Consider the following 12,590-nt stretch of genomic DNA (forward strand, 5'->3'; position numbering starts at 1 on the left):
CAATGTCTGGGGCCATGGGAGGGCAAGGAAGCTGCTTGGTTTTTCACAAGTTCGCTTACACAGTGTGTATTGTTGTCCTGGAAGTCTGGGGTTTTTTTCCAGTTTAAAACATACTTCATTTTTACCTACATCAAGTTATCATGTACATTTAGAACTCTTCCCAGTCGTATCTTGCGGTGAATAATTTTAGACATTGGTAAGAAGACACTGGCTGGTTGTGTCCGTCTCTGGCTGCCCAGGCGCTCATGCACAGGGTGTGGATTCCGTGGACGCCCGGCCGTGCCTGGGGCTGGGCAGGAGCGGGCTCACCCCTCCCGTCGCTTTACAGACATGCTTGATGGGCACAGGAGCAAATTGGGGGCGGGACGTCTCGGGAGTTGAAATGTCCCTGGGGATCAGAATAATTCTTTTTTTGCCATGTGACTTTTCTGTTATCCAAAGCTGAGACCCCACCAGAAAGCCTCACAGAGCCTGAAGTGACCCAAAAGAAAGAAGCAGAGGGAGGGGAGCAGCCCGTGACGTCCCCTGAGCACCCAGAGACCTGTGAGTTTCCAGTCCCCCAGTGGCCCCGGCTCTCTGGTTTTGGGTCGGATATCTTACAAGGCCAGTTTATTTTCTTTTTAAAAAGATTTTTATTTATTTGAGAGAGAGAGAGAGAGCACAATCTGGGTGAGGGCCAGAGGGAGAAGCAGATTCTCCATTGAGCAGGGAGCCCTATGCGGGACTCGATCCCAGGACCAGGACACTGGGATCATGACCTGAGCCAAAGGCAGACGCATAACCGACTAAGCCACGCAGGTGCCTTCCTGAGGCCAGTTAATTTTAAGTAAGACTCAAAAGTGTTGTTAAAATGCAAATTCTAAGGGAATCAGAGGTTTTACTGCATTCGTTGTTTATTCGTTGTTTTTACGGCTAAAATCCACGCCTCCCCCCCCATGCACATGGGAAAGAAGAGCCAGTCATCCCTCAACAAAATACTTGTATCTTTGAGAAATCACGGGTACTAAACGTTACTAACCGAGGGGTAGTTGATGAAGTTAGCCCAGCGGAGCTGCGGGTTTTTGAGGTTCCAGCTCCAGCCGGGTGCCTGGGAACCTCCTATGTGCGACACAGCCAAATGGGGTTGTGGATGCGGACCGTACTTGATTTCCTGCCAACTGCAGCAGAAGTGGGAATATTTTCTTCCCACTGAGATCATGCTGGGATTTCTTTTTAAACTATTGTCCGTAAAGTCTCCGGTCTCAGGCCGGACGCTAGGGAGAACTCTGTTACTACTGACAGAAAGGCATCAGACTCCAGGGGCTCAGCGCTTACGCACAGAAAGGAAAAGGGTGAAACCACGGGTGTTTTCTGTCTGTGGAGTCAGAACGCTGTGGGCGACCAGCGAAGTCCCGGGGTGAAAGTTGGCATCCCCAACCGACGTCTCTCGCTTTAGCGGCAGATTCCCCGCCGGACAGCACCTCGGAGCCTGAGGTGGCCAGGAAGGAGGAGGCTCAGGAGGAGGACCCAGCCAAGCCACCCCCCAGAGCTCCCAAGACGGTCAGCAGCTTCTTCGGTGAGTGTCTGCCGCCCCTCGGCTCCCGGCCGCGCAGGGAGGAGGCAGGCGGGCCGTTCCCCAGAGCGCACCCTGCCCCGTGGAAGGTCTGACCCCCGACTCCTGGCTTCACTGGCTGGTGGGGGCTCTCAGGAGGGGGACCCACAGTTGCCTGACTTCATTCCCAGCCCCCCGGAAACCGGCAACCAAGAAAGAAGGGAAAGAAGAGGGACCTGGCACTCCAAGACAGGAGGAGGCCAAGGGGTGAGTCCGTGTCGGCTGTCGAGTGGGGAGGACGGGGCGCTAAGGGGAGGCCTGTGGTGGGTCCAGGTAATGCGGATTTGATTCTTTTACCAAAGAGACCAATGAGCATCTGAAATTCTTGCAGCTCGAACCGTCGGTAATTACGGTTGATTATAACAATGACAGTGTTTTGGGCATTCTTAATGCCATTTTTGTGTCCCAGTTGAGACTTTACTGGGGAGATTGAAAGGCGCTGTGTCAGCATGTGACGTCACTCTACGAATGGTCGGCTCCTTTTCTCGCACACTGATTGTGCGTTGCATACGGGATGGTTTCTTTTAGGCTGTGTTACTTCCAATTCTGCCCTGCTCCTGTGGAGGTAGAGGAGAGGGTATTTTAGTCATTTTATGGGCATTGGAACAATTGACCCCGAGCGGTTAGGTTGGCTTCCCCCGGTCACACAGGGAGGCGGTGGAGCAGGGCTGGGCCTGGGACTCGGGTCCCCCTAAATCCTGGGTCTGGGCTTTCCCTGGCTTCTGCCTCATCTTGCCTCCAGGGTATGTGCCTGTGCTTACATGTCTACGACTAAGTTTCTCTGACAAAATCAGCATCCTGCTATGCACAAAGCTTTCTGTCTTGCTTTTTATTTCATGGGATTTGGTGATTTCTCTTATCCCATTCCCAGCCCAATCACTTGTCCATCTCTGATGACTGCCTAAAGGAGACCAACACACCTTCAGGACCTCTAGGCTCCTCACCTCAGAAATGGGGACATACTGGTGACAGAAAGCACACATTTGATCCGCTCTTAACTGTGGGCCGGGCACCGGGCGGCGTGCCTTCTGTATCCTGACGCTTGGAATCCCCCAGGCACCACTGTGTGTAGAGTCTGCCGGTCTCCCCACTTCACAGATGGGAAGAGGGAGGTGTTGGAGCAGGACGGTACTCTGGGTGGCTAGAAAGCCCAGCTCCGCCTCACCGGCCGTGTGACCTCGGGGAAGGGACATAGCCTTTCTGGGCCAGTTTGCTCCTGAGGGTTCGAAACATTTGACTAGGGTCTGGCCATGGTCAAGTTCAGCAACTTGAAGCTGCTACTGTTGTTATGAATTTACTATTAGTGCCTCACATATGTCCCAAAGGAGGAGTGCACCCCCCCTTGAGATTCTTGGTTGTGGAATTAATTAATTAATTAATTAATTATTTTATTTGGGTAAGAGAGAGCACGCACAAGCAGTGGGGAGAGAGGGGGAGGAAGCAGACTCCCCACTGAGCAGGGAGCCCGACGCAGGACTCGGGATCCTAGGATGCTGAGATCATGACCTGAGTTGAAGGCAGATGCCCAACCCATTGAGCCACCCAGGTGCCCCCTCGCTGCGGAATTCCTTAACCACAGTACTCTGGTATCTCATAATAACAGCAGGCTCACCAGGACGGCTACCACTTAGGAAAGGCTGAATGTGTCCAGCTCCCCGTGCACAGCCGTGCACACTTCCGGTCCAGCACGGCCACCCACAGTCTGTGCGTCGGGATCAGCCGCAAGAGCCTGAAAACCTCCAGAGGCTTCTCCAATCCTCCTGGGCCTCCCTGCATAGCTACAGGCCTGAGGCTGGGGAGTCCATGTTGTTTTAAAAAGGCTCCCCACAGAGTGCTCCAAGGAGGAGAAACGCCCGCCATCGTGTCTTCTGTCACCCTCCTGATGGCACATGGTGGTAGGGACTCCCAGGAGCCGCGCTGGACAGAGGGCAACAGTGTGGCTCGGAGATAGGAGGTTGCTCCCTTGGGGTGACACGGCTGCTTAGTGACGGCACAAGGATGTGAGCCCAGAGGCGTCAGACTGCAGGGGCTGCAGCACAGGGCCCCCGGCAGGGCCAGCATGTGGCATTTCCAGGGGCGATCGTGGTAACGAGAGGTTCAGCATGCTGTCTCCAGGGCCGTGCTGCTTACTAGCTGTGTGTGAGCTCCTCAAGCACTTGCCTGGGAAACAGGGTTAGAAGAGTCCCTGGTGTAGCTGGGAGCTAACAGGCAGGTGCCCTGAGCATAGTGCCTGGCACTTGGAGACATCTCGGGACTGCACCCTTCTGCTCTTCTTGCCATTCCATCAGGAGAGAGTGAGGCAGGGCTTGGGTGGGAGGCCCGAAGAGGTTTCTGGCCTCTTAGAATGGCCCCCAGAAACCAGGCAGATTGTGTTGCTCCATTTCATCCACACCAACCCCTTTCCCGTTTCTCAAACACATCATGTGTGTCTCTGCCTCAGAGCCTTTGCACTTGCTGTTTCTCCTGCTGGGAGTGCTCTTCAACCTGATACCCACTCTGCTCACTTCTCATGTCATTCTGCCCAAATGTCTCCTCCAGCCTTTTCCTCAGAAGCAGCACCTGCCATCTTGCCTTCCCCCAGCGTGGTTTTATTGTGGTTTTGGAAATTTTTTTGATATTAAAATTATTTGTTTCTATGTTTTGGGGTTTTTTCCCCCGACTCCCTAGCTAGAATGTGAGCTCTAGATTCGCGGACTTTGTTTTCATTCCCTTCTGTGCCCTCATGCCTTGAGCAGTGTCTGGCACATAGTAGGTGCTCAGAAAACACTAGCTGGAGGAATGGCTTCTCTTTGACCCAGGTGTCTAATCTCCTTGTTGCCTCCACAGACCCCCGGACCCCCCCAGCTACAATCCTGCCAAGAACAACTACCATCCCATCGACGATGCGTGCTGGAAGCCAGGCCAGAAGTGAGGCTCCCCCCGCCCCCAGCGGTCCCTCCGCCTCTCCCTGTCACCTGGTGCATCTCCCCAGAGGCCTCCATTGGAGGAAGCCATCAGACCTCTCAAGTTCCCATTCTGGGGACAAAGACCACCGCCCCAACGGTGGAGGGAGGCAGGTGGACAGACAGATGGATGGCACGGGTTATACACGCTACCCTGTGTCTCTCTTCCTTCCCCAGGGTTCCTTACCTGGCTGTGGCCCGGACCTTTGAGAAGATTGAGGAAGTTTCTGCTCGGTAACTCATCAGGCCCACCTGGGCAGGCAGGGGCAGGTGGGGCGGTGGGGCAGGTGGGGCAGTGGCTCTCGCTGCTCGGTCCCTTCGCCTCTGCGCTTTCTGCTTCACCCTCCCACCCTCTCCCCTGGAGTGGCTGCAGGGCCTTGTGGGCCACCGGCCCAGAGGGCCACACTTCTGTCTCTTTCTGTGGGTCAGAAGGAGGCGTTAACGTGAGCTCAGGTTCTGGAGTGGGGAAGCCGCCTCCTCCTGATGGCAGGAACTTAATCTCCCCTGGGCAGGGAGAAGTAACCGTAGCCTCGCTGACCCTCTTGCCATCAGTGTGAGGAGGTCCGGGTCTGGATTCTAGTGGGAACCCCAGTCCCGGCGAGTGTTAGTCGGGCCGCTGGCACACTGGGCTGCCCGGCTGCGGCCCTCCCCCTTCTCCAGGCCCCTAGTCCCTGGCCCCTAGTCCCTGGCCCCCTGGTTCTCAGTCCCAGGTGTCTAGTCAGTGTCATCAGGTCCCTCCCCCACCATTCTGGTTCCTACCTGCGCATCAGCCTTGTTTCCAAAAGATCCTTCCATGTTGGTCTAAGTAGGTCTCAGCCCTTTTAATCTGGCTCTGTGGGATTCCTTCCTCTTTCACTTCTCAGATGTGAGCGGAGCATTTAGGCTGTTCCCAGCACTTTGTTCTCGTGCACGTGTGTCTCTCTGAACACGGGAGGAATGTCCTCCGGGACAGAAGCCCCACAGTGGAATTGCAGGGCACGGAGGGTGCGGGAAGGGCCTCAAGCGCCAGACCTGTGGGCTGCAGCAGTGGGAGGGCCTGGTTAGCCCAAGCCCTGCCCAGGGTGGGCACATGGATCTGGGAGTGGGCCCCGTTCCTCTGCCTCCTGGCCATGTGACCGTGGGCCGGTGGCCTGACCTCTCTAAGCTTCAGTCTCTTCGCGAGACACGTGCAACTCGTCCGTGTCGAGGTTTCACCGAGATCCGTGGAGCAAAGAGTAGCACAGCTGGCTGTTCGGTGGCCAGAGACACTGTCCAGTGTCCTTGCGTCCAGAACCGCAGGCGACTGTCCAAACCCCAGATGTGCCCCAGTTGGAGGGTTTTATAATTTTTTTTTAAATCTTCTTGAAATAGTTTGAAACTTAGAGAAAACCTGCAGACACAGCATCATCAGTTCCCCTGTACCCTGCACCAGCGGCCCCTGACGCCAGCCCCTTCCGCCAGCATCGGGCCGTGGTCGAGACCAGGACGTTAGCGTCAGCACGTACTGTGAGGTGACATCCAGACTTCACTTGGGTTTTGCCAGTTTCCCCTTTTACATTGTCCTTGCCCAGCCAGGACCTGCCCAGACCCTGACCCCTACCCACGGCAGGTCCTCCTCTGCATCCACCAGTCTGATTCCTGGTTACGCGGCTCCAGGGCCATCTGCCAGCGCCTCTGCTCCACACTTGCCGCCTTCCCCTTTGCAGTGAGCAGGCGTCCTGGGGGCTTTCCTTTGTGCCTGTGCAACGACCCCATTTCTCCTCAGACTTGCACCGCTGGTTTTAGCATCCATAGGAGTGTCCCTGGGCTGGCGAAACAGATCGCCATTGCTTGGGGACCGGAAACAACAGATACGTGTCCTCTCAAGGTTCAGGAGGCCAGAAGGCCAAGATCAAGGGGTGGGCAGGGCTGGTTCTTGCTGGAGGCTCTCGGGGGAAACCTGACTCGTGCCTCCCCCAGCTGATGGTGGCTGCGGGCATCCGTGCCTGTGGCCAACGTCACTCCAGTCCCTGCCTCTGATTCCACAGGCTCTTTTTCTCTGTGTGTCTTCTTGTGGGTTTTATACGGGCACTTTTGTTGGATTGAGGGCCCACCCATCTGTGATGATCTCCTCTTAACCCTGACCTCAGTTACACCTGCTAAGCCCCTCTTTCCAAGTAAGGTCCTGTCCTGAGGCTCTGGCGGCCCTCCGTCTGGGTCATGCCGTTGGTCTGCCCATAAGTCACGTGTGTGGTGTCTGCCCCGCACTGCTTTGCATTTCTCTTTCTCGTGCCTCCCCCGTGTGTTCACTGGGCTGCTTCTGTAAGGGAGACTTGGCTTCCCTTTCCAGTGAGGCCTTCTCAGCCACAAACGCAGCCATGCAGAAACAAGGTTTTACTCTTTGAGCCGGCAGCCAGCGCAGGGGTGGGAAGCGCGGGTCCTCGGGTAGACGGCCTCAGCTCACGTCTCAGCCTGGTTCTCACTGGCTCTGTGACCTTGGCCGAGTTACATGATCTCTCTGGGCCTCAGCTGCTTCTTCTGTAAAGTGGGGGTAATATCAGTATCTCCCTTGTGGTGGGGCCATGAGTGTTCAGTAAGCACCCCCCTCCCCCCACCCTGTCTGGCATCTCAAAAGCTCCCCCCCCCGCACCGCCAGCAGCTGCTGCTCCTCTGGATGTCTGTCCCCATCTTGGTCGTAAGCATGGAATGGGCTCACCTTGTCCCCAGCACCTGTGGTACCACCTGGACCTGGACTGGAGCTCCTCCTCTTCTTTCCCGGGGTCCTTTCTATCTGCTCCCTGCTTTAACACCAGAATGCCAGGAGGTCACACCTCTGCTCCCCTCCCCCGACCCAGGCTCCGGATGGTAGAGACGCTGAGCAACTTGCTGCGTTCTGTGGTGGCCCTGTCCCCTCCAGACCTCCTACCCATCCTCTACCTCAGCCTCAACCGCCTCGGGCCGCCCCAGCAGGGCCTGGAGCTTGGTGTTGGTGATGGCGTCCTCCTCAAGGCGGTGGCCCAGGCCACAGGTAAACAGGGTGTGGTGGCAGTTCCAGCATTGGGGAGGGGGGCTCCGAGGAGGAGGGTGCAGAGGTGAGGAGGAGGTGAGAGACACGGCGGGAGCTGTGAAGGTGGGGAGAAGGGCCGATCGGACAGACAGGTCTGGTGGGAGGAGCGTGGGGCGCTGGTCCAGGTGTGGGAGGCTGGGCGGCATGGGGCAGGCCGGGGGACACGGGGTGGCTGGGAAGATGGGCTGCAGAGGGAGCGGGGTGAGGGCACTGGGACCGAGGCCGGGGCCCAGGGACACGGCTGAGCCTGGAGGGCCAAGGAGAGATGTGGGGAGACCATGAGCGGGGGCCAGGCCCGGTGTGAGCAGAGAGGACCCGAGACAGACATGCGGCCCTGTGCGTTGCCCTTACCAGGGGTTCCCTCCACCCCCAGGGCGGCAGCTGGAGTCTGTCAAGGCCGAGGCAGCCGAGAAGGGCGACGTGGGGCTGGTGGCGGAGAGCAGCCGCAGCACCCAGAGACTCGTGCTGCCCCCGCCCGCTCTCACCGCCGCCGGAGTCTTCACCAAGTTCCGAGACATTGCCCGGCTGGCTGGCAGCGCTGTGAGTGGGGCAGGCTGGGCCTCCGCGCCCAGACCCTCTGCCCTTTCCCTGGGTGACCCGGAGGCACACATGTGGCCAGGGGGCCTCCAGTCACGCTCTCTGGGGCTGGGTTGCTTCGGGCCTGCTTGTGGGGCCGGGGGACTCCTGCCACAATCCCGGCACCTGCTCCGCAGCTGCCATGTGACCCCACACCAGATAGTCTGTGCTTGCTTGAGGGACGGAGGGAGGCGGGCTGGAGCTGGCTTTCTTCGCACCTTCCAGGATGATAGGAAGTGGGAGTGGGGAAACAGCCAGGGCCTATTTTGGGGGACCAGCCAGGAGGAGGTGTGGGTCCCTCCCTTCGCCCCAGCCACTGACTGCTCCACTGGCCTTCAGTCCACAGCCAAGAAGATGGACGTCATCAAAGGCCTATTTGTCGCCTGCCGCCACTCAGAAGCCCGATACATCGCCAGGTAGGTGTGGTCCTGGGAGGCTGGGAGCGACGGTGGGAGGGAAAGACCAGCTGTGGTAATCCCACTGCGACCCCGACCGCCCTCACACTGGGCCCTGAGGGGCTGGACTGGGAACACAGGGTCCCTTTCCCTGGGCCACTCCCCTCCTCAAGGCCCGGGGCTCGTGGCCAAGCAGTGCCAGGGTTGATGAGCATTGCCTGCCTGGCCTCAGCGGAAGCAGTACAGGACTGGGGGCCTGGCGGTGGCCGTGCAGGTGGAAATGAAACCATGGGTCACCCCCATCACAAGAGCGTTTCTCGGGGGCCCAAGTCGGGTGTGGTTCCTCCCCAAGGTGCCGCCAGGCAGGCCTCGTCACCCTCAGCCGGGTCTACAGATGGGGAGACGGAGGCCCGGGGACAGTATGCCTCGTGCTAAAGGGCAGTGCCTCAGAGCCAGGCCTGTGGGGGGGGCGGGGCAGGCTGTTGAGTAGCACACTCTGGGCCCCTCCGGGGAGGCCCTGTCCTGCTTCCCAGCCCACTGTGTCCTGGCTCACTTGCCCCGAGCCTCACTGAAATTCCCCAGAGGCCCACTGAAAGACAAAGACATCACGGGATCCCTGGTTCTGCCTAGGGAAGGCCGGCGGCCATGGCTGTTAGGGGCTGGCCTCCGTTTCCTCGTCTGCTCAGTGGGACTGCATGATCTCTCGGGTCCCTTCTGGCCCTGAAGGTGGTTCAGGTTTCGAGGAGAGGGTTACAGAGTTGAGGTGGGGGAGACGGGAGGAGGCAGGGGCAGGGAGTGGAGGGCAAGACAGTGAGGGTGGCCACAAGCCCACTCCCCCTCTTCTGCTGTCTCCCCAGAGCCCTGAGCGGACGGCTGCGTCTCGGGCTAGCAGAGCAGTCGGTGCTAGCCGCCCTTGCCCAGGCCGTGAGCCTCACGCCCCCTGGCCAAGGTGAGGCCCTGTGGTCTGTCCCCACACCCAGCACCAGAGTCAACCGGGTAACCCTCCTTTCCCCGAAATCCACATGGCCTCGCTCCTCTCCAGGCTCCTTCCCTGGCAGCCTTGTTTCTGTTCCTTGTTTCACTGACGTTGCCTGCTATGCCCCCGGGGTAGCCGGAGGGTCAGCAGGTCCCCAAGCCTCTGCTGGTGGTCTGTTCTCAGAATTCCCCCCGGGCATTGTGGATGCTGGGAAAGGCAGGACAGCAGAGGCCCGAAAGACGTGGCTGGAGGAGCAGGGCATGATCCTGAAGCAGACGTTCTGGTGAGATCCCGGGCTGTGGGCAGAGTGGGAGGGTGGCGGGAGACAGAGGGGCGGCAGGCTCAGCCCTGAGGGCCACGTGTGACATGGCAGGTGACAGTGACTATATCGTGGGGCAGGTGACAGAGCAGGGGTAGTGATCCAGACAAGATTGGTGCTGGGCATGAGGCAGGGGACCGTGTTAGGACCAGGGACATGGGAACAGGGAGCAGGGAGGGGTGCTGGCCGCAGGTGCGTGCAGCAGACATCTGAGAGCTCCCAGTGAGACCGCACATGCGCAGAGGCTGAGAGAACCAGAGCAGGGTTAGTGACCAACGCGAAATGAGGGGTTAGGACATCCATGGGGTGACAGTGAGGGCTCCAGGGAGGGGGGGCTTGGCCACAGCGAGGCGGTGAGTGCCCAGAGAGAATGTCAGCGGCAGGAGGGCCCAGGAGCATTTTTGCAGATGCCCTTGGGGCACCTGCCAACCCCCCACCATCCCGGCCAGGGCCAGGGCAGCGGTCTCCACTCTGCCTACGGGGGGGATCTATAAACTGGGGCTCCCTGGCCTGCCCCCAGCCAGCTCCGTCAGACTCTTGAGAGGCAGGGCCTGGTCTTGGAGAAATTTCTGAATCCATCCTTGAGGGGTTCTAACGTGTAGCTCAGGTAGAGGGCCCCTGGTCTCCTGGTGACAGGGAGGGGTGACAGCAGGCCCAGAGCAGGGGAGACGGAGCGACGTGCAGTGGTGCTGAGTGGGGCAGTGTGACAGACGGCCAGAGTCGGGGATGTGGAGGAGTTGGGGACGGGTGCGAGCAGACCCCCAGACGAGGGGAAAGACTGGCAGAAGCACAGTTTGCAGCCAGAGCACAGGGTTTCCAGGCTGCCAGAGTTCTGGAAAGACAGCTGCCGGCTCATGTTTGCCTCTGCCCCAGTGAGGTGCCCGACCTGGACCGGATCATCCCTGTGCTGCTGGAGCATGGCCTGGAGCACCTCCCAGAGCATTGCAAGCTGAGCCCAGGTACCAAGCCACTGGGTGGGGGGCAAAGGGCATGGGGCAGGGTTTGGGGGACCTGCCCTCCTGCACGCTCCGCACTCTCCTCCTGGCATAGCTTCCTCTGTCCCGCCAAGAACCTGCAGATTCCTCCTCTTGCCTCCAAAACTGAATCCTGTTTCCTGTGCTGAAACCCACCCGTCTTCTGTTTGGAGTCCCAGTCGGATGAGGCGGGGTGGGGGTTAAATGCTGGAACAGAGTTATTACGCTAAAAGGCAGTAGATTGGGCCAGACAGAATCTTTTTCTCACACGTAAGAGTCCAGAGGAAGGCAGGTGATCAGGGAGGACACCGTGGCTGGGCTCCAGGGATCCCCTCTCCCCTCACTGGGGACTGAGTTTCCTCTGTTCCGTCACTTTATTGTCTCAAGGTTTTCACCTTAAGGTGCGTGACCAGAGGTGGCTCAGGTTTCTAGATCATAGAAGAGGGAGAGAGAGAAGAGGGGTGAGGGCGTGACCCAGACCTTGCACTTACCACTCCCCATGCATCCTAACCGGCATCCTAATCACAAGGACTTCCCTTCCTGCAGGGGAGGCTGTGAGTGTCCCAAGCTGGGAGGCCAGGTGAGGGCGTGTTCTCCCTGGGACACAGCCAGCTGTCTCTGCCACACACACCCCCATCCCACACACCCCCATCCCACACGTTGCTGGCGCCTCCCCCAGCTTACTCTCTCACTCCGCCCTCCCAGGGGTTCCCCTGAAACCGATGCTGGCACAACCCACCCGCGGAGTCAGCGAGGTCCTGAAACGCTTCGAGGAGGCAGCTTTCACCTGCGAGTACAAATATGATGGGCAGAGGGCACAGGTAGGGGGGCAGGCGCACCCCTGCAGCAGGAGGGAAGGTGCCCAGGAGTGGGGTCTGTGGGCGACTCAGACCTGAACTCAGACTGTGTCCTGCCACAAACTGCCCGTGCGACCTCACACTTCTCAGGCCTTGGTTTCCACCTTCACATAGTGGCTGTGTCAGTAACCACCGCGAGGGCTTACTGGAAGTCAGTTTGATTGGACAAAATCGTCCAGATCTCTGAGCCACAGCAGTGGGAATTGAAGCAATGTTGGCTTTGCCCGCCCATGCCCTGTGGTTGGGGTTGTTCACTGTACCAGCCGTGGTGGGAGGCCCCTCCTTAACCCACAGTGTGCTGGCTATGTACGAGGGTGTCCCCACCCTGCAGTCAGGGACATCCTTGCTTGGGTCTGTAAGGATGCTTGTCGTGCTCATCATGGGGGCAGATGAGCGCATGTGGCAGGTGATACTTGGTGCTCTGAGGCCCTAGAAGCAGCGAACGAGACAGATGGATCTTCAAACTGTGATACTGAAAAAATAAGAAACAAAAGGATTTATAGTAGCAGCAGTGATCTTGAAAATACATATGTGTTTTAAGTCACATATGCTGTATCTAGCACACATGCAGTTGTCGTACGAGTAAAACAACATATTCGTAGGTCTGCTTAAGGACTGTGACCAGGCTCTGTATGAAAACACAATACATTCAGATATTTATGGTTTAACACTCAGGCAAATCCGCATAGACAGAGCAAGACACCGGAACCTCCAGGGTCGGGGGCGGGGGGTCTGTGGGTAGTGAGGATGCGGAAGGATATGGCAGGGGCTTCCATGAACGGGTGGGAGGCGCCATGTGGATGGAAGAGATGACTTCCTCCAGTCTCTGCACTGATTCCTCCTCCAGAGCTTCTGGAACCTTCTGCCGGTGAAGGTAGGGCTAGGGCCAGCTGGGATAGGCCAGGCTCTGAGTCCCCCTCCCCTCTCCCACTGCC

General features: G+C 58.4%; 1 protein-coding gene across 2 annotated transcripts in view; it reads left to right on the forward strand.

Annotated features, from left to right (window-relative positions):
- Positions 1-12,590, forward strand: part of LIG1 (DNA ligase 1) — a 37,116-nt gene that overhangs the window by 15,133 nt on the left and 9,393 nt on the right. For both annotated transcript variants that reach the window (XM_059153518.1, XM_059153517.1), the window contains 12 exons: positions 442-543; positions 1,436-1,555; positions 1,723-1,798; positions 4,418-4,498; positions 4,711-4,767; positions 7,347-7,519; positions 7,932-8,098; positions 8,474-8,550; positions 9,387-9,478; positions 9,689-9,788; positions 10,698-10,783; positions 11,504-11,619. In XM_059153518.1, coding sequence (XP_059009501.1) covers positions 442-543; positions 1,436-1,555; positions 1,723-1,798; positions 4,418-4,498; positions 4,711-4,767; positions 7,347-7,519; positions 7,932-8,098; positions 8,474-8,550; positions 9,387-9,478; positions 9,689-9,788; positions 10,698-10,783; positions 11,504-11,619 — 1,247 coding nt within the window. The remainder of the gene's footprint in view (positions 1-441; positions 544-1,435; positions 1,556-1,722; positions 1,799-4,417; positions 4,499-4,710; positions 4,768-7,346; positions 7,520-7,931; positions 8,099-8,473; positions 8,551-9,386; positions 9,479-9,688; positions 9,789-10,697; positions 10,784-11,503; positions 11,620-12,590) is intronic.

The sequence above is a fragment of the Mustela lutreola genome, chromosome 16 (assembly GCF_030435805.1).
Source record: "Mustela lutreola isolate mMusLut2 chromosome 16, mMusLut2.pri, whole genome shotgun sequence".
Taxonomy (NCBI): domain Eukaryota; kingdom Metazoa; phylum Chordata; class Mammalia; order Carnivora; family Mustelidae; genus Mustela; species Mustela lutreola.